General features: G+C 36.3%; 1 protein-coding gene across 3 annotated transcripts in view; it reads right to left on the bottom strand.

Moving 5' to 3' along the window:
• CCDC122 (coiled-coil domain containing 122) overlaps positions 1-22743 on the bottom strand; it is a 38390-nt gene that overhangs the window by 15378 nt on the left and 269 nt on the right. For all 3 annotated transcript variants that reach the window (XM_082602154.1, XM_082602153.1, XM_082602152.1), the window contains exons 2-4: positions 22298-22413; positions 12933-13331; positions 12060-12176 (exon numbers count right to left, since the gene is read on the bottom strand). In XM_082602154.1, coding sequence (XP_082458280.1) covers positions 12060-12176; positions 12933-13331; positions 22298-22413 — 632 coding nt within the window. The remainder of the gene's footprint in view (positions 1-12059; positions 12177-12932; positions 13332-22297; positions 22414-22743) is intronic.

The following is a 22743-nucleotide window of genomic DNA, read 5'->3' as shown; positions in this document are numbered from 1 at the left end:
AATCATATTAGCCTGCTTCTAAAATTATTCTTCAGCAGTGAAGCTGTGAAACTAATACACCATGGATCAGAGTAGAGACATGCAAAGTCCCCTTAGTGGGACTCTAGATCACCAGCCTCAGCTAGATATCACAGGTATTAATATAAACTAAAGAAAGAATATATCATCAGAAGGGATTATGTGAAGAACGTAGCACAAAAATAGGCAAGTGAAGGAGGCATGTGTTGGTAGTTCTCATCCAGTGACTATCTGATAAGAATAACGCTGTTATGGAGATTGGCTCCTTGAGTGTCCAGAGCCAGAGGTCAAGAACACTCCAACTCAAATGACTGACTTGATTTCCATGCTCAGTAACCAGCTTTATGATAATTTGGCTTCCAGTGTAGTTTCCTTACAGGGAGAAGAAGCACTGATGATTGATAGGTTTTCCGATTTCCTTGAGAGTTTTATTATTGTAAATTAATAAACTGGCATTTGTGTTTTATACATCAGGTTCTTGTGAACTCTACTAGCACTTCTCCATGTCTACCCAACCCTGGGATACTTAAAAGGTTAATTTTCTAAGCCCACAAGGCTAAAAGGTTTTGGCCAAGAAGTGACTTCATAAAGGTGAAGGTCACATTGAGAGCCTTCTTGAAGGCCAGCCAATTGTTCAGCCTCTATTGGTGTAATTCTGCCTTTGGTATGTGTTGATATTCAAACTTGAATACCATTACCCAGCTAAGGATGTAGTGGTTCTGGAGAGAATACAGCTTTTTTTGTCTCTAAGAAATGGAGGGGTTACTATTCTTATTTAGTTATTGTTACACTCAAGGCAGAAATAAGAATAATAATGAAGCAGGGGTGGTGCTCAGAAAACACAGTGGCAAAAAGAGTGGCCTCTTCATTCCCTTCACTCTAGACACACTTCACTTCTAGGATCTGAGTCCAAGTACGTTCTCATCTTAAAATTTTTGCACTTTTTTTTCCATTGCCTGGAAAGCTATTCCTCAGATCTACATGACTAGCTCCTTCACTTCTTTACATTGTTTGTGTTTTGAAGTTAAACCAACTCTGCATTCCTGAGATAAACTTTGCTTGGTCATGAGTTACTAACCTTTTTATACATACCAGCGGATGTCAATTTGAAAATATTTTGCATCTACGTTCATGAGGAACATTGGTCTGTAATTACTTTTCTGGTAATGTTCCTGTTCATTCTTTGTGTCAGGGTAATGCTGGCCTCCTAAAATAAGCTGGGAAGAGTTCCACCCTCCATTTTCTGAAAAAATTGGTATAGGCTGGGTATTATTTCTTCCTTAAATGTGTGATAGAATTTACCAGTGAAGCCATGTCAGTCTGAAGCTTTCCTTGTGGGGAGGGTGTTAATTATGAGTTCAATTTCATTGATTCCTACTTCACACCATTTATATAGCCTAATTTTAAATGGATCATAGGTCTAAACATAAAAGTAATTTCTTCCTGTGTTACTGATGGTATGTGCACTTTTCAAGGAATTTGCCCATTTCATCTAAGTTGTTAAATTTATTGTTGTTTATAATAGGGCTTTATCATCCTTTTAAGTCTACAGGACCTAAAGTAGTGTCCCCACAATCCTCATTTTTTTGATCAGTATTGTTATGGTTTATCAATTTTATTAGTCTTTTCAACTTTTGGCTTTGCTGATTTTCTCTGATTTTCCATTTTCTATTTCACTGATTTCTACTATTTATTATGTCATTTCTTCCTATTTGCTGAATTTATTCTTATTTTCTAGTCTCTTAAGATGGAAGCTTAGATAATTGCTTTTAAACCTTTTTTCTCTTCTAATACGCACATTAAAAGCTGTAAATTTTCCTCTAAATACTGTTCTAGCTATACCCTATGATTTTTTATATGCTGTGTTTTCATTATCATTCAATTTCAAATATTTTCTAATAATTCTCATGATTTCTTCTTTTTTTGTGATTTCTTCTTTGACTCATGGATTATTTATCATTGTGATGCTCAATTTCAAAATGTTTATGTATTTTCTAGCTTTCTTATTGTTACTGATTTCTAATTAAATTCTGCTGTTATCAAAGAATATCAAATTCTTTGAAATTTATCATCCAGTGTATTGTCTATCTTGGTGAATGTTCCATGTGCATTTGAAAATAAAGTATAATCAACAGTTATTAGGTGTAGTATTTTATATATGGTAATTAAGTTTAGTTGGTAGATAAGTTGTTCAAATTTTCTATATGCTTGCTTACTGATTTTGCATATTATTCTATCAAATATTCAAAAAAGTTGTTAATCTCTCCAATATGATTATAGATTTGTGTCTTTTTCTTTTTTCTTTTGTCAGTTTTTGCTTATGTATTTTGAAGCTTTATGATTAGGTAAATACACATTTAGTATTATTATTTGTTTCTGGTGAATTGACTGGCCCTCTTCAACTTTGATGGTAGTCCATATTTTAAAATCTACTTGATATTAATACAGACATGACCAGCTTTCTTAGGACTGATGTCTTCATAGTTTATCTTTTTCTATCTTTCAACCTGTCTGTGTCTTTATATTCAAAGTACATCTCTTGTGAAAAAGTTATGTTTGCAAATTGTTTTTTCAATCCAATCTGATCATTTTTACCTTTTAATTGGAATGTTTAGTCCATTTACATTTGATGTAACCACTGATATGTTTGGGTTTAAGTCTACCATTTCAATATTTGTGTTCTATTAGTCTCTTTTGCCTTTTTTATTTATTTCTTTTCTGTCTACACCAGAGTGGATCACAGACCTAAATATAGAATGCAAAACTATAGAACTCCTAGAAGATAACACAGGAGAAAGCCTAGATGACCCTGGGTTTGGTGATGTCTTTTTACATACAACATTGAAGGCACAATCCATGAAAGAAATGATTGATAAGCTGGACCTCATAAAAATTAAACCTTCTGCTCTGTAAAAGACACTGTCAAGAAAATAAGACAAGCCACAGACTGGGAGAAAATATTTGCAAAAGACACATCTGATAAAGAACTGTTATTCAAAATATACAACAAACTTTTAAAATGCAACAATAAGAAAACAAATAACCAGATTAAAAAATAGGCCAGAAACCTGAATAGACATCACACCAGAGAAGATATACAAATGGAAAATAAGCATATGAAAACATGCTCCACATGAAATGTCATCAGGGAAATGAGAATTAAAACAACGAGATACCACTACACACCTATTAGAATGACCAAAATCTGCAACATTGACGACACCAAATGCTGCTGAGGATGTGGAGCAAGAGGAACTCTCTCATTCATTGCTGGTGGGAATGCAAAATGGTACAGCCACTTTGGAAGACAGTTTGGTGGTTTCTTACAAAACTAAACATACTCTACCGCATGATCCAGCAATCACACCCTTTGGCATTTACCCAAAGGAGTTGAAAATCGATATCCACACAAAAATACAGATGTTTATAGCAGCTTTATTCATAATTGCCAAAACTTGGAAGCAATCAAGATGTCCCTCAGTAGGTGAAAGAATAAACTGTTGTACATCCAGACAACAGAATATTATTTAGTACTAAAAAGATAAATAAATAAAACAAAAAATGAGCTATCAAGCCATGAAATGTCACAAGGAACCTTAAATGCATATTACTAAGTGGAAGAAGCCAATCTGAAAAGGCCACAAACTGTATGATTCTAAGTATATGATATTCTGGAAAAGGTAAAACCATGGAGACAGTAAAAAGATCTGTGGCTGACAGAGGTTGGGGGAGGGAGGGATGAATACATAGAGCATAGAGGATTTTTAGGACAGTGAAACTCTTCTTTTTTTTTTAATTAGTTATTTTATACATATTAGTGTATATATGTCAATCCCAATCTCCCAATTCATCCCACCACCACCACCACCCTGAAACTCTTCTGTATGATATTATAATGGTGGATACATGTCATTATACATCTGTCAAAATTCATAGAAGGTGCAATACCATGAGTAAACCCTAATGTAAACTATGAACTCTGGGTGATAATGATGTGTCAATATAGGTTTATCAGTTGTAACAAAAGTATCACCCTGGTGGGAGCTGTTGATAGCTTGGGAGGCTGCCAGGGGAAAGGGAGTATGAGGGAACACCGTACCTTCTGCTCAATTTTGCTGTGAACCTAAAACTGCTCTGAAACAATACAGTCTATTGAAAAAATCAACAACTATCACTGTTTTTGTATATTTAATGTGACTTTTTTTCTGGCTGCTTTTAAGATTTTTTTCTTTGTATTTGGTTTTCAGTAGCTTGACTATAATTTCCTTAGATACAGTTTTCTCTGTATTTATCCTGCTTTGGGTTTGGTTAATTTCTTGAATCTATGAGTTATTTTTTTAGTCAAGTTTGGAAAATTGTTGGCCAGTATTTCTTAATATTTCTGTTCCCTTTTCTCTCTCTCTCCTCACCTCCTGGAACTCTAATTACCCATATGTCACATTGCTTAACAGGGTCTCACAAGTCACTGAGGCTCTATGCATTTTCTTCAGTTTTTTTTCTTTTTCTCTGTATGCTTGCTTTGATGACTTCTACTGATCTGTCTTCAAGTTTAAGAAAGATCTTGCTTCTGTTGTGTCTAACCTGCTATTAATTACTTACACCCAATAAAGTTTTTCAACTTTTTCTTCAGTTCTAAGATGTCCATTTGGTTCTTTTGTATGATTAATATTCTTTCTCTTTACCCATTACTGTGTATCCATCTTTCATGTAGAACAGGGGTCCCCAACCCTGGGGCCATGGACAGGGCTGCGGCCTGTTAGGAACCAGGCCGCACAGCAGGAGGTGAGCGGTAGGCGAGTGAGCAAAGCTTCATCTGCAGCTCCCCATCTCTCCCCATCACTCGCGCTACCACCTGAACCATTGCCCTACTCCCCCAATCCCTGTCCGTGGAAAAATTGTCTGCCGCGAAACTGGTCCCTGGTGCCAAAAAGTTTGGGGACCGCTGCTGTAGAATATTTAACATATTTAATCATAATTTTCCGTCCTTGCCGAACAACTGCTGAGTCAACTGTGACTTGATTAATTATTCAACTGTTTTTCTTGATTAATTATTCTCTTAATTATTGGTAATACTTCTCTATTTGTTTACATATGTAAGAATGCTTTTTATTAACTGAACAGTGTACATATATTATAAACTCTGGATTATGTTATTTTCTTCTGAAAAGTTTTGAATTTTGTTCTAACAGTTAAGTTATTGGCGGATCATCTTGAACTTGTGAGACTTTACTTTATAGTTTGGCTAGAGAGTGTCCATTTCAGTTTTGTTCTTAGATCTAGGCCTTGTCTTTAGTCTAGTTTTGTGTTAGTTCTTAGTTCTGAGTATGGTCTTTACTCCTAAAGTGTGGCAGTAGTAGCAGTGGGCAGATGCTAAAATCTCAGGTCAGTTCTTCAGCATTGTAGCTGTTTTTCCCCACTGTGATCCTTGAGATTTTACCCCTGCCCCCAATGCAACTGCAGTTCAAGTTAAAGCCAAGGATTTGAAGGGAGATAACACAGAAGTTGGGAGCTCCAAATAAGGCCAAATTTAATATTTACTCAATCAACCTCATGATGAGGGGTAGGAATCCCTAAAACAGTATAAAATGATTTCAAACATAAGTTATTATTATTATTATTTGTGGTGATAATTATTAAGAGAACATATTAAATATGAGTAAGATCATGGAACTTATCTTATGACCCAGTAATTCTACTTCTTGATCAAAGGGTGTGTGTACTATGTTCACTACAACACTACTTTTAATAGTGAAACGCTGGAAATAACTTAATGTCTATCAGTTGTGGCATGTTTATATAAATTAAGGTATAGTCATACTGTGAGATATTTTGCAGCAGTTAAAAAGAATAATGTAGGCCCATAGGTATTAATATGAAAAAAAACTATGATATAGGTTATTGAGTAAGTAAAGTAGTTGCAAAATTATATGTATGGTACTTTATGTAATCTTCCCCTATGCAAAGATGTGTGTTCATGTGTGTGTGTACATGCACATGTGTATATATACATACATACATACATACTCATGCTTACCCAAGTGCACACACCAAACAGCGGTTGCCATTAGGAAGAGGTGAGTGTGATAAGAGAGCAATGTAATGGGAGGCAGTGGTCAAAGGAACTTTAGCCTTCCCTCTAAAATTTTAATCTTTTCCAAGGAGAATATATTTCCACAGAAGTGAAAACCATTTTTTAAAAAGTTTGGGAGTACAGTCCAAAAGACGTGGACTCATATTCTATTCTGTTCCTTATCACTAGCTATATAACCTTGTACAAGTTATTTAAATTTTCTGAAATTCTGTAAAATATGCTACTGTGAGAATTTAAATGGGATAGCCTACACAAAGTGCTTGAAAAATACCAGGCACTCAATAAACAGCAATAGATTTAATAATACTGAACATTTCTTCTTGTACCTTTTGTAAGACAATAATTTGTTACCATGTTATCTAGCTATCTGAATCATTCTTACCCTGCCATTAGTTTACCTTTTAACCTTTGCTTCTTTGGGTTTTTCGTGTAGGACCGGCTTTCTAGTTGTGTAATCATTTCTGTGGCTGACCTCAGTAAATGAATGGATGAGTTAATTGTGTAACCTGCATGTTGCATTGTAACAAGTGAAACGTATTTTGTTCCTGATCCCTAGTAGCTCCAAAAGCACTCTAAATTTTTCCCTGTCCTTTAAATTTGGAGCTCAAATTGAACAAAATTTAGGCAAGAGTAACTGTTAATAAATCTTAAAATGCTTTACACAATACCTGTTTATCACAAAATGTTACCTGCAGCACTCATCATTTGCTAAAAACTTCTTAACTGCTCTAGTTTCCCTTCCCTGAAAACTCCTGGATGTGACAAATAACATGTTTTTAAAAATGATTGTTGCTTAATGCTTTGTATTTGAAGCTTTCTGTTTGTATGCCTTGTATTTTGCTTCCCCACTTTTCTTCGTCAGTGACTCATAACTTATCTTTATTTTCCTCTCTTTAGTTCCTTTCTTCTAAAATATATATAAGGACAGACAATAGACAGGGAAAAAAGGCATTTTGGGGTAATTATTTGGAAATACTTCTTTCATTCAGACATGGCCTAAAATTACCAAAAACATTCATTTGACTAAAAAAAAAATGTAAAATTCAAAAACCATTTTCAGTTTTTCTTAATCAAAAATGTAAAAAGCAACATTAATATCAAGATTAAACATGCAAAGCACAAAATATTGAAAGAATTAAACATTAGAACAAAAGAATGCTATAATCCAGGCAAAAGATGACCATGAACTGTACCAAGACCATGGCTAAAAACATCCAGAAGGAATAGAAAAAAAAAAAAAAAGACTCAAAAAAGAAAAAAGTAATAAAGATATTCTGGTATTTAAATTTATACTCTTAAAAAACTAGTTGTTTTGAGAAAGAAGTTACCTGTGTCAATGATAAATTCTCATCAAGCAATAAATGAAATTGTTGGGAAAAAAACGCAGTGTTCTCAAGACAATGCTGTGGCTGTGGTATTTGTCCTTCAGTGTTATAGTTTATTACAGATAATCTCTAATTTCTTAGATTTTCATTTTTTCAACCATAACATTGTGATAGAATTGAGGACTACATTTTTAATGCATTAGAGTTAATAAAACTAAAATTAAAAAGCCTAAAAGGATCTTTAGTAACCCTATTATGAAAGCTTAAAAAAGAGTTTATTAAATTTCACGACAAGAAATATACTGATGAAAACATTAAAAACTGAAGTCTCAAGCTCAGTGACATTCCATCTAAATCTATCATTAGTAGACATTTACATCACCCTTTACCACTAAAAATACCTATGTACACTTCTGCTTCTGTCACAATAAAGTAGATGCATTTCATATACCTATTACTCATGCTAAGTACAACTAAAATCCCTGGACACTGTATATAATATTAGCATAAGAAGCTTCTGAAGGTGGAGAGAAGAAGGCAGACTGGCTGGAGACCTTAGGATCCTAGGAATGACTTGGTAATGAGTTCCCTGGGTTTTCATTTTGCATCATATATCCTAGACTGGATATGGGGAAGACAGCAAGCTGGAAATGCTAATAGGTGCAGACAAAAACAAAACAAAACAAAACAAAACAAAAAACTCCAAGAAAAGCCTGTTATCTAGCCAAAGGACCAGGGAAAAGGCAGACTATGCAAGACTGAAAACTTTTAGGTAGTAACTACTCAAGTCAAACACCACAGAAAAAACCACGGCCCCACCACCACCCACACTAGCAAAGCCTACACTTTCACCATTGCTGGGCTATAACAAGGTGCCCTGGTCCTCCTGCTGGGGCGGTGTCAGAGAAGGCTGAGTGGGGAGCCAGGACTTTTCATTCCCTCTGGAAAGTAACAAACCACATCCTCTGGTGTGAGTGGAGCCCATCTGGGGAGGCTGGACTTCTACTCCCATCTAGTGGTAACAAGGCATTCTTCCCCCTCCTCACTGGGAGAATGTCAGAGGAGGCCTAGTGGAGAGTCAGGGCTTTTACCACCGCTCAGCATAGCAAGGCCACATCTACACGGGAGCAGTAAAGAGGTGCTCCTGCCCTTCCCAGCCACGGGCTTATCAACAGAAGCCTAGTGGGCAGCCAGAACTCCCACTTTTGACTATCAGTAACAAGAAGCCCTTCTTCCCTCCACGAGTGTCCATGGAGACTCTGAACTTCCAGTACTACCTGGAAGCAACAATGACCCAGAGTCTTAAAACATAATACCCAACATGTCCAGATCTCAATAGAAAATCTCTCATCAAAGCAAGAACCAGGAAGACCTCAAACTGAGTAAGAAATAACAATCAACATGTGCCAACACCAAGAAAATGCAGAAGTTAGCATTATCTGACAAGCATTTTAAAGCTGATCATCATAAAAATGCTTCAATGAGTAATTATGAATTGCCTGAAACAAATGAAAATTATAAAAAGTCTCAGCAAAGGAAAAAAGGATACAAAGAACCAAATGGAAAAAACACAGTAACTGAAATAAAAAATTTCATGGGATGGTTCAATAGCAGAATGGAGGGGATAAAGGAAAGAATCAGTGAATGGAAGATAGAACTCTAAGGATTACTCAATCTGAAAAACTGAGAGACAAAAGACTGAAAAAAAGAAACGAAGAGAGCCTCAGGGGCCTGTAGGGCTATATCAAAAAAAGACCTATGATTTGTGTCATCAGAGTCCTGGAAGGATAGGAGAAAAGAGGGCAGACCTGCAAAAGTATTCAAAAAAATCAGAGCTGAAAATTTCTCAAATTTGGCAAAAGACATAAGCCTACAGAAACAAGAAGCAGAGAATTTTCCAGATAGTATAAATCCAAAGAAATTAGTTCCAAAACATATAACAGTAAAACTTCTGAAAACTAATGACAGGAAAGCTTGAAAGCAGCAAGAAACAAATTCCTTATCTGTAGAGAGAAAGACAATTCAAATGACAGTGGATTATCTGTTAGAAATCATAGAGACCAGAAAGAAGTGGCACAGCATTTTTCAACTGAAAAGAACTGTCAACCCAGAATTCTATATCCACCAAAATATCTTTCAGAGTTGAAAGGGAAATGAAGACATTCTCAGATGAAAAAAAAAGAAAAAACCCAGAGACTGCCACCAGCTGCCTTCTCCTAAAAGAATGAATTTAGAAATTTTCTAAAGAGAAAGGAAATGATAAAAGAGGAAATCTTAGAACATCAGGAAGGAAAAAAGAATATGGTGGAGTAAAAATATGGGTAAATACAATAGACAAATGGAGAGGGCACAGCTAAAGGGTATGGGGTTTCTTTTGAGGTGATGAAAATTTCTAAAATTGACTATGGTAATGGTTACAAATGATCTGTATTCATACTAAAACCCATTGAATTATGCAGTTTAAATGGGTGAATTGTATGGTATGTGAATTATATCTCAATAAAGCTGTTTTCAAAATCAGCATAGTAGTAGCCTGAGGAAAAGGGACAAGAAAACTTTCCAGGCACGATGCAAAAGTTTTATATCTTGATCTAGGTCTTGGTAACCCAGGTGTATGTATAAATTGTCAAAATTAATCAAGCTAAACCCTTATAGTGTACCTACTCTTACGACAATTATACCTTAATAAAAATTACTAAGAATCTCAAATTTCTCTCCAATATGCTTTTACCAATTTATACTCATACCAATAGTATTTTAGAATTCAGATGGTCCACATCTTACAAATTGTAATATTGATAACTGACAGGCTAAATATGGTGCCTTATTGTGGTTTGAATTATCAACCCCTTATTGTTAGCGAGGTTGTTCATCATTTCCACTGGGTTTTTTTTTTTGATATTCATGTTTTGAAAGGTAAGACTTTTCATACCATTTTACCAATGTTCTATGGCTTGTTTGAAATTTTCTTATCTCTTAGTCACTTATATATGTTACAAATACCCTCTCTCAAAATGAGTCTTGTCTTCTTTATTGTTATGCTGCATCTCAATAATCTAGAAATTTATAGTATAGTCAAAAGTAACATTTAATCATGCAGTTTGCATATATGTCTGTGTGTCTTTTAAAATAAATACTTCTGTAACACAAATGGTTAAGTTTGTCTCCTATATTGTCTTCAATCCTCGTGGAAGCATGTGCACGTATGTATTAAGAGGTAGGAATCTAATTTTATTACAAAATTGTCTTTATTTTTTCATATGGCTAACTTATTTTTGTTTGTACCATTTATGATGGATTATTTCTGGATTCTTTTTTTCTGTTTCATTAATCATTTTTTCTATTTCTATGCCACTTATATACTCTTACTATTATAGTTTTATAATAAATCTTGATATCTAGAAGGGTAAAAAAGATACCCATTTATTTAGATTGCTAGTAAAATATAAGATAAAATCATGGTGTTTCTTTTTTTTTTTTTTTTTTGCGGTATGTGGGCCTCTCACTGTTGTGGCCTCTCCCGTTGCGGAGCACAGGCTCCGGACGCGCAGGCTCAACGGCCATGGCTCACGGGTCCAGGCGCTCCGCGGCATGTGGGATCTTCCCAGACCGGGGCACGAACCCGTGTCCCCTGCATCGGCAGGCAGACTCTCAACCACTGCGCCACCAGGGAAGCCCCATGGTGTTTCTTGAAGAGAATGTTTTGTAAAGGTGAGGGGTTTTGTCTTCAAATTCCTCAGGTTTTTTTTTATTGTGTCAAATTAGACACAAACAAGTTAAAAATATACATCTTTTTATTTTCCAAAGTAATTTTTAAGGGTGAAAATTATTTTTTTGCCCTTAACAACGTACACTTTTCCATTTTTGTTCTGCCCTCATCTAAACAATGGTGACTGTAGAGGTCTGCCAGTGGCACCTCAAATTTAGTTTCACTTTTAATTTTACATATCAGTTTGTTGTTTTTAATTGGACAGTTGAAAATTACAAATAGGAAGTCAGAAGGGTTTAGAATACCAATACTTCCATTGTCTTTACTTTACTTTGAAGAGTCTTTAATTTCTGTCTAGGAATGGTCATATTTTTCACTGGATAGCTTCTACTTCCTTTTTTTTTTATGTTTATAGCAACTTTATTCATAATGGCCTAAACCTGGAAGCAAGAAAGATGTCCTCTAGCAGGTGAATGGATAAACAGTGGTACATCTAGAGAATGGAATTATCACTCAGCTCACTATCAAGACATGAAAACACATGGAAGGATTTTAAATGCATATTGCTAGGTGAAAGAAGCCAATCTGAAAAAGCCACATACAGTATTAGCCTCTGCTTTCTAGCCATTAATTGGATACAAAATTGGTGGAATGCAACCTGGAAGAATTCTAGACCAGATTTAAATAAGAGTGAGTACTTGCTTTCTTTGAATGTATTAATATATTTGAATATTTTTGAATGAAGGAGTCTTTATACTTATCTATTAATGGTTTAGACTTATCAACTGCTTTTTGTAGTTCTTTTTTGTTCTCTAGTTGTTTTGGGAATTGAGAGTAAACTATGGAAATTATGACTATAGTAAAAGTTTAAAAAATGGTCCCATAAAACATTGAAATCCAGATAATTAAGACTTACCTCTATTTCTTTTCTTAATTTTTCATGTGTCTTTTTTTCTTCCTCAAGAAAACAAGTTTTTTCAATGATGGATTCTTTTACAGTTATAATTTTATCCTTTAGGTTTGCAATGTCTTCCTGTATTTTTATAGAATTTAAAATATACACATCAAACAATGAATGGTCAATATAAATCCAAGATTTTCAGTGTTTCTGTAATTTAAGAAAACTAGCCATCACATTTAATTTTGATAAACAGGATTAGAATATTACTTCTATAGGTACGAGGAACAAAGAATGGTTATTCAAACAAGCAAACCTTAGATTTGAAAATATAGAAGTAAAAACCAAATGAAAATAAGAAATAAAGGAAAGTGGTAGTCACAGGGGCAACTGCCCAGCTACGATATAAAGGATATTTTAAAATTCTTTATCAAGAAATAATAGATATTTTAAGTTTTTATCTCCCAATGTCTTCAAAGAATATTAAGAAAAAGATGCTTACGGTACAATTATTAATTCATATTGTTTGTGTGACAGCATTAAGCACACTAAATTGATTTTAATTGGTCTGGATCCATTAGCCTGGAAGCTAGAGTTTCAACATCTTTGTGAGTCACACCTTCTGTAACAAATGGATTAATTGTTCACTGTGATTTTGTTTGCTATATATTTTTATTAATCCATAAGGGATTTGGGGATGTTTCCTTTATGCATTTGCACATATGGCATAGTTGTTACATAACTCATGCACTTATAGAAGTTTTCAAATTTGTGAATCGAGTTAGAGCACCCATGGGTATTTTATTAAGTTAATGATAAGTTTATCACTTAGTAAGTGTACTTGCAATAAAAGGAATAGTAGAAAACATTTTAATAAGTGATATTTCAAACCTGTACTTGTTTCATCAGGTTTCCTTCTGGATTCTGGAGATCCTGCATAAGTTCCTCTTTCATTGTCTTTAGTTTTTTAACAAGGTCTCGTTTCTCATTGAGTTCAGTCATGAATGACCATTTGCTCTCTACCTCTCTCAAACTATCTTTATGTGCTTTTATTTTTGCATAGTATTCATTATATCTTATCATTTGTTCCTCAAAATCTTCTTGTGCTGCCTCTATGTCAAATTTAAGCTTCACATTTTCTGTATGTATGGATTTGATTTGATTTTCCAGGTTTCCACACTGAAGTTTGGTATTCTGTATGGCAGCATCTTGCTGATAAATTTGCCTTTCTGTTTCTTTAGTTTCTGCAGAGACAGATGCTATTTGTGTTTTAAGCTCATGAAGTTCATTCTGTAAGATATTTCAACATTATTATTATTAGTTCATGATATTCAACATGAAAGAAAAGTCATTGTTTTGATCCATAGTGTGTGTAGAAAAATCACTTAACAAAAAATATATATTTATCAGATATAGAAAAATTGATGCATAACAGAAGACGTAATAAAGTAACAAAATTATTTTATAATCAGAGGGAGCCCAGGGTTATATATTTCTTATTTTTAATGTTCATCTAATTCTAAATATTAAAATTTTATCCTTTGTCTTAACATTTTATATGTAAAAGATACTTTACAATCATTTTAATAATATATTTGTGGGCTAAAGAAAAACTATATGATAAAAATGATAAAACCCTGAATTGAAAACACAAAAGATCTAGGTTCTAGTGTCCTTACTACTATTTACTAGTTGGGGTGATCATACATAGCAAACTTAATTACCCTATTCAAACCTCACTGTCTTCACTTGTAAGATGAGTTTAAAGGTATATTTAGCTTTGCCTCTCTGAGGCATTTGGCATTTCTAACCAGCACCTCCTTTTTAAAACCTACCAGCACTCTTCTCTGCTTCTCCTCAGATATCTCTGAGCATTGCTTTTCAATCTCGATGGTTCCTTCAAATACAGGTTTTCCTCAGGGTGCAGTCATCATAATTTCCTCCTCTCATTCTGTATATACTCCTTGGGTAATCTTATCCATACTTAGATCTTGAGATACATATATGCTAATGATTCACAGAATATAAGTGGCTGTTAAGTCCTATACCCAGTTGCCACTGGCCATCTCAAATTCATCGTGTCCAAAAATCAGTCTAATCCTCCCCTCCCCGATCCCATCCTGCTCTCCCTTGTATCAGTCACTTATTGTCAGAACCACAAAACCTCGGTGACATATAACTAGTGTTTATTGCTCACGTGATGAGAAGCAACTGGGCGTGGCTAGGTGGTTCTGTTGACTTTGGTTGGATTTCCTCAAATGTCTGGAGGTTGGCTGGCTGTAAGATGATTTAGGTTGGCTTCAACTGGGTCAACCGGGGTGTCTTGGCTTTGCTTCACATGTATCTTATCCTCCAGTGGGCCAGGCCAGGCATGTCCTTCTCATGACGATAGCAGATGCAGAAGAATGGAAGCCCAATTATGGAACTTTTTCAAACTTCTGTTTGAATAACATCCCAGCTGGTCACATGATCAAATCTCAGTGGAGGGGTAGAAAGTATGTTCACCCATTATGGGAGGGCATTATAATGATAAATGGCAAAGGGTGTGGATATACACAAGGATGAAGATTTGGGACTAAAAATGCAAATTACCACACCCCTATGTTCCCAAACTTAGTTAATGGTATTCCTTTGGGAGCCATATTTAATTCCTCCCTTCTCTTTTTTTTTTTTTTTTTTTTTGCAGTACGTGGGCCTCTCACTGTTGTGGCCTCTCCCGTTGCGGAGCACAGGCTCCGGACGCTCAGGCTCAGTGGCCATGGCTCACGGGCCCAGCCGCTCCTCCACATGTGGGATCTTCCCGGACTGGGGCACGAACCCTTCTCCCCTGCATCGGCAGGCGGACTCTCAACCACTGCGCCACCAGGGAAGCCCCTCTCTTCTCTTTATATTTAACTATTCATCAAATTCTGTAGATCCTCCCACCAATACAACTGTAGGCCTTTATCCTTTTTCTTCTATCCAGTATGGTCATCCTCTTTAAATGAATTTATAATTTTGGGAGGGAAGCACTTCACTAAAAAGGCAGACCCAGCCTATCCTTTTCTTGGCAGAGACAAGAGAGGGAAGTACACTGAAAAATACATCGTGCTGATTAACTTCAATCTTTATCTCCAGCTCTAATATTTAAAATGTCCACTCGACAGTTCTATTTGGACATGTAATAGATGTCTCAACTACACAGGTTCAGGAAAGAACTTTTAATTTGCACACCCAACATGTTCCTCTTCCAGCTTTCCTGATTTCAATAAACTGTACCACTTCCCACCTGGACACTTAAAAACCTAGTAGTCGTTCTTGATTCTTCCCTTTACCTTAACCCCCACAATCTATTTACCAACAAATCTTGATGGTTGGGCCTCCAAAATATATAAAATCCCAGCTCACTTCTGACCAGTCTTTGTAGCATAGTCCAGCTTCCAACTGGTCTCCCTGTTTCCATGCTTCCTCCTCTCCCCCAACTAGACTCCATTTTTCAGGCAGAAGAATCCTTTAAAAACATAAATCATATCATGCTACTTCCCTGCTCAAGATTCTCCAGTGGTTTTCCATTGCACTAATAATAAAATTCAAATTCTGTAATATGGCTTTTTGTTTTGTTTGTTTTTTTTTTGTTTTGCAGAACGTGGGCCTCTCACTGTTGAGGCCTCTCCCGCTGCGGAGCACAGGCTCCGGACGCGCAGGCTCAGCGGCCGTGGCTCACGGGCCCAGTCGCTCCACGGCATGTGGGATCTTCCCGGACCGGGGCACGAACCCATGTCCCCTGCATCGGCAGGCGGACTCTCAACCACTGCACCACCAGGGAAGCCCCTGTAATATGGCTTTTAAGGCCATACATGCTCTAATCCCTATCCACTTTGTCATCCCTCTCGTGTACTACTCTCCCCACTTCCAGCTTCCTTTTGTTTATGAAATACGCCTAGTTCCTTCTCTCCTAAGGGCACTTGTAATTGTTCCCTGCACCTTAGAATTCTCAATCCCTAGCTATTACCTGCTGGGGTCTTTGTCTTTCACAATTCAGCTTTATTATTACTCCTCAGAACAGTCTTCCCTGAATCAAAATATAAATTAATTACCCACCTTCCTCTCCGTTATTCTCTACACATCATCCTATTGTATTTCCTTTGTAACACCTCAACCAATGGAATAACTTTGTATCTTTATTGCTTGCCTGCCTTAACTAGAAAGTAAACTCCATGGGTACAGTAAACTGGTCTAACTTCTTTACCACCATCTTCCCTGTAGTTAAAATAGTACCTGGCACAAAGTAGGTGCTCTATAAATATTTAATAAATTAGTGAATGAGTGATGTACATGGAATGGTCAGGAAAGGGACACATGACCTGTCAACTAGATCAGGCTGTTGACCCTATTGATCAATATAGGGAGATGACATTTACACTAATTTGGTCATCATCTCTTCTCTTTCTTAGACTAACATAACTAATAGACTGTTGACTTTTCTCCCTGGCTTTATTCAATTCCTCCTCCGATCCACTTCTACTCTTTCACTAGAATTTATGTCTTCTTGCTGTTGTTGCCTCTCCCCCTCCTCCTGCTTTTCCTCCTCTTCTTCCTCCTCCCTCTCATTCTTTCTTCCCTCTTTCCTTCCTCTTTCTCATCTCCCTCCCCCTCTTCTCTTTCTTTGTTAATAGATTTATTGAAATATAACTGATATAAATAAACTGCACATATTTAAACTTTACAATTTGACAAGTTTTTTTTTTTTTTTTTTTTTTTTTTTTTTTTTTTTTTTTTTTTTTGCGGTACGCGGGTCTCTCGCTGTTGTGGCCCCTCCCGCTGCGGAGCACAGGCTCCGGACGCGCAGGCTCAGCGGCCATGGCTCACGGACCCAGCCGCTCCGCGGCACGTGGGATCCTCCCGGACCGGGGCACGAACCCGTGTCCCCTGCATCGGCAGGCGGACTCTCAACCACTGCGCCACCAGGGAAGCCCAATTTGACAAGTTTTGACTTACTTTTATGATCATGAGACTGTCACAATTAAGACAGTGAACTTATTCATTACCCACATGTCCAAATATCAGACATGTCCAAAAAAGGTTCCTCCTGATCCCTCGTGATCTATCCTTCCCTCCTCAGCTGTTTCCAGGCAAACATTCATCTGCTCTGTCACCAAAAATTAGTTTGCATCTTCAAGAATTTTATGTGAAAAGAATCATACAATATATACAATTTTAGTCTCACTCCTTTCACTCAGCCTAATTAGAGACTCATCCATGTTGTCAGATATATCAGTAACTCTTTCTTTTTATTGCTGAGCAATATTTCTTGTATGAATATACCACACTTTGTTTACTCATTCATCTGGTAGACATTTGTGTTGTTCCTGGTTTTCCAGTGCGTATACACTTTTATTTCTCTTGGGTAAATGAATAGCTAGAAATTGAATGTATGGGTTATATGGTAGATATATTTTAAACTTTTAAGAAACTGTAAACTATTTTCTCAAATGGTGCATCACTTACATTCCAAAATAATTGGGTCTGAGAATTCCAGTTCTTTTATATCTGTACCAGCACTTGGTATGGTCAGTCTTTCTAAATTTACCCATTCTAGTGGGTACAGAATGAAATCTCATTATGATTTCAATTTGTATTTCTTTAATAATTGATGATACTGAGTATCTTTTCATGTGCTTGTCTTTTGCAATATCTTTTTGCATGAAATGACCATTGAAATCTTTTGCCCATTTTTAAACTGGGTTGTTTGCCTTCTTGAATTGTAAGAGTTCTTTATACAGTATAAATAAATTCAAGTACATTGTCAGGTATGTTTTCAAGTGTTTTCTCCCAGTCTATGACAACCCAAATGCCCATAGGGCCCCAGCAGGTATACGTCACATTCATTTTCATAACAGTGCCTTTTGAACAGAAATAAAAACTTTTTTTAATGAAGTCCAATTTCTAAAATTTTTGTGTACTATTTAAGAAACCTTTGCTAAACCCAGCATCACTAAGTTTTTCTCCTATATTTTCTTCTAGATACTTTGTACTTTCAATTCTTGTATTTAGCCCTATGATCCATTTTGAGTTAATTTTCATATACAGTATGAGGTGGAAATTGAAGTTCAGTTTTTTTGCATGTAGCTGTCCTCCACCACTTGTTGAAAGATTATTCTTTCTCTAATGAAGTGCCTTGGCATTCATCCTAATCAGCTCGAGCTTCTATAAAAAAAAAACAACAAAACCCCAAAAAAAACAAAAAACACCATAGACTGGGTGGCATAAACAACAGACTTGATTTCTTACAACTCTGGAGGCTAGGAAGTCCAAGATCGAGGTGCAGCAGATTTGGTTACTGGTGAGAGGCCTATTCCTGGCTTGCAGACAAATGCCTTTTTGCTGTGTCCTCATATGGCAGGGGGAGAGGGAGAGGGAGAGGGGGAGGGAGAGGGGGAGAGAGGGGGAGAGAGGGGGAGAGAGGGGGAGAGGGGGAAGAGAGGGAGAGGGAGAGGGAGAGGGAGAGAGAGAGGGAGAAAAGCTCTCGGGTCTCTTTCTCTTCCTATAATCCCATCATAGGGCCCCCACCCTCACAACCTCATCTAAACCTATTTGCCTCCTAAAAGCCTCATCTCCAAATACCATCACATTGGAAGGAACACAAACATTCTGTCCATGAGAGCACCTCTGAAATCAATTGTTATGTGTGGGGCTATTTCTGGATACTACTCTCTTCTGTTCCATGGATCTATATGTCTGTCTCTACGCCATGTTACACTGTCCTGATTACTGTACTCTGTAATAAATCTCAAAGTCAGGTAATATTATGGGAGTTCCCTGGTGGCCTAGTGGTTAGTATTCTGGGCTCTCACTGCCGAGGGCCCGGGTTCAATCCCTGGTCGGGGAACTGAGATCCTGCAAGCTGTGTGGCGCGGCCAAAAAAAAAAACAACAACAAAGTAATAGTACTACTTCCAACATTGTTCTTCACAGTTGTTTTGGCTACTATAGGTTCTTTGTGTTTCCATAGGACTTTTAGAATCAGCCTGTCAATTTCTCTAAAAAATGCCTGCTGGGCTTTGATTGGAGCTGCTTTTAAACAATAGGTAAAAGAGAAAGAACTCACATGTTAACAATACTGAGCCTTATGATTCATGAAAATGGTATATCTCTCTATTTTGGTCCTTAATTTCTCTCAGCAGTGTTTCACAGTATTCAGTATACAGGTCTTACATATTGTCTTAGGCTGATGAGGCTGCCATAACAAAATACCATAGACTTAGTGGCTAAAACAACAGAAATTTATTTCTCACAGTTCTGTAGGCTGGAAAGGGTGTCAGCATAGTCAGGTTCTGGTGAGAACTCTTCCTGGCTTGCAGAGGGCCACCTTCTCACTGTGTCCTCACACGGCAGAAAGCATGCTCTCTGGCGTCTCTTTTTATAAGGGCACTAATCCTACCACCAGGACCCCATTCTCATGACCTCATCTAAGCCTAATTACCTCCCAAAGTCCTCACCTCCAAATACAATCACATTGGTGACTAAGGCTTCAACATATGAATTTTGGGGAGATATAAACATTCAGTCTATAACACAAAACTTTCGTCAAATTTACCCCTAAGTATTTCATATTTTTGATGTTACTGTAAATGATAATGCTTTAAAATTTTTAATTTCTGATAGTTTCTTTCAATATATGTAAATACAACTGATTTTTATAATTAATCTTATCTTGCAACCTTTCTAAACTCCCTTATTAGTCCTAATAGCTTTTTAAAATAATAGATTCCTTAGGATTTTCCAGAAATAATCATGCTATCTGTGAATAAAAACAGTTTTACTCCCTCCTTCCCAATCTGGGAATTTCTTTTTCTTGCAAGGAGTGGCTTGAATTATCAGTACCGTAGAATGAATAGAAGTGATGAGAAGACACATGCTTGCCTTATCCCTGATCTTAGGAGAGAAATATTCAGTCTCTCCCTATTAGGTATGCTGTTGGCTGTAGGATTTATGTAGATGCCCTTTTTTAGTTGGCTGGAGTTCTCTTCTATTCCTAATTTGCTGGAAGTTTTTATCTTAAATTGATATTGGATTATAACAAGTATCTTTCATGCATCTAGAATTCTCTTTCTAAAACGTAATTTAATCATTCACTCTTTTGCTTGAAGTCCATCAAAACCCTCCCATCACCTCTAGAATAAAATTCAAGTTTTTTATCATGCCATACATCTCTTGTTGCTTCTCAAAATACATTCTATGTTATCCCACTACCAAACTACTTATAGTTCTATAAATGTACCAATTTTATTTCAGGACTCTGTGAATTTTTTTCAGGTTCTTTTTGTCTGGAATATTGTCCTCCTCACCCCCTAACCCTCAAACCTATCCCAGACACCTAATCATTCAAGTGAACTCCAGATATTTTTTAAAACTCAACCGATAACTCCTCTTTCAGTGTTAAATCTGTGTTTACGCTTCTACTGTTGACATCACTTCCCTGCATGTAATTATTTGTTTACTTATTTGTCTCCCTCTTTAATAGATGGTGAGTAGTGTAAGAGTGAGGACAATATTCAGCAAAATGCTTAATAGAAATTAGGCCCTCAACATAAATGAAATAACATCTGTAAAACTCTTTGAAGATTGACAATTTTTATAGAAAATGTCTTTATAGAAATCTAAGACATTATTATCTTTGTATTATATCCTATTGTCAACATGTATTGTTTTCTGAAAGTGACTAATGCAATGCAAATACTTATAAGAAATCTATATTACCACAAAGGTATAATTATTATCATCATATCTCTGTTGATGCATTAATACCTAAAGCCATTATCAAAATCTGGTCCCATACTGCCTACCAGGGCCCCAGCAAGTATATCTTACATAATGTTTACAAGTATTATTTCATTTAATTGTCATGAAAACCTTACAGGCAGGTCTTATTATTATCTCCATTTTACAAATGAGAAAACAGAAGCATGGAGAGATTAAACCATGGAACCGGAAGTAGCAAATCTCTTCTTTCAAACTAGGCAGTTCAGCTCTAGAGCAGCAGTCCCCAACCTTTTTGGCACCAGGGACAGGTTTCATGGAAGACAGTTTTTCCTCGGCCTAGGGTGGGGGACTGGGGGGAGATGGTTTCGGGATGATTCAAGCGCATCACATTTATTGTGCACTTCATTTCTATTATCATTACATTGTGATATATAATGAAATAATTATACAACTCACCATAATGCAGAATCAGTGGGAGCCCTGAGCTTGTTTTCACTTGTCATTCACTGAGAGGGTTTTGATATGAATCTGCAAGCAACTGATTTATTATGGTCTCTGTGCAGTCAAACCTCTCTGCTAATGATAATCTGTATTTACAGATGCTCCCTAGTGCCTCAGCTCCACCTCAGATCATCAGGCATTAGATTCTCATGAGGAGCGTGCAACCTAGATCCCTCGCATGCGCAGTTCACAGTAGGGTTCGCGCTCCTATGGGAATCTAATGCCACCACTGATCTGACAGGAGGCAGAGAGGTAATGTGAGCAATGGGGAGCGGCTGTAAATATAGATGAAGCTTCGCTCGTTCGTCTGCTGCTCACCTCCTGCTGTGTGGCCCAGTTCCTAACAGGCCACAGATCGGTGCCTGTCCGTGGCCCAGGGGCTGGGGACCCCTGCTCTAGAGCATATTCTTTTCATTTCTATGTTATACTTAATTAAAAAAACCTTTAAAAATTAAATACACAGGTTTCATTTTTGCTCCTTTAGCTATATTAACAGAGAACAGTTATGTCTAATTATGCTGAATACAAAAACAAGTATGGCTTCCAGATGCCTGTGGTGGAATTATGAACATATTTTTAAATTTAAGGAACACAGAAATGTTCCTTATCTACCTGAAATATTCACTGGCAACTTGTAATTCATGAGCCATAGCTTTAAGAACACAGGCTTAAAAACTTAACCTTCTTTCAATTCAGAATTTTAGGAAAAACTATCAAATAGAGTGAATTTAAAATAATTCTATGTGACATATTTTTTATGCTTATTTATAGTCACAGTGACATTGTTGAATGTTTGCACACTGGATGTGTAAAACGTTCCATGAAACTGGAATACTCATGTAGACTTTACTTAGGGATACCAGAATAATTTAGAAGGTGTAAATATGAAAAACAGACATTTTAAGTTGCCTCCTCAGAGTTATTAAGTTATGCTTAATAATTTCCCTGTTACAAATTTAATATAGCTTTGAAGAACATAAAGACTCATTTAAAAGACTGTGTGAAACAGGTTACCTGCAAATGGAACAGAACTTTTTTGTTTTTTTCTATTTCTGATGTTTGTGATTGTTGTTGCTGTGCAACTTGCTCGACAGCATCAGTTAATGAAGATGTGTCTTGTTTAGCCAGAGCTAGACAAAATAAAGTACATAATAAAAATCTAAATGCAAACATTCTAAGAAACATGTTTCTTCACTCAAAGTCATGAAAATTGTTGTGTTTTCTCAAAAATAAACTAAATTTAGGGTTGGTACTCTTCCTTTTTGACTATAAACAAAACCAAAATCAAAGGCCATAAAAACAGACAATTCAAAGTCACCTACTGCAATATTATATCTGTTACTTTATGGAACAGTATAAATATTTTGATTGTCCTAAAAATTTGTATCTAGACCATTTGCACATATACTACAATTATAGTGGTACCATAACCATTTCTCAATTGCAGTTGATGAATTTTC

This window comes from Mesoplodon mirus, assembly GCF_964341445.2.
Source record: "Mesoplodon mirus genome assembly, chromosome: 17".
NCBI classification, from domain to species: Eukaryota; Metazoa; Chordata; class Mammalia; order Artiodactyla; family Ziphiidae; genus Mesoplodon; species Mesoplodon mirus.
The sequence above is the reverse complement of the archived record's forward strand: the minus strand, read 5'-3'. Positions and strand labels throughout refer to the sequence as shown.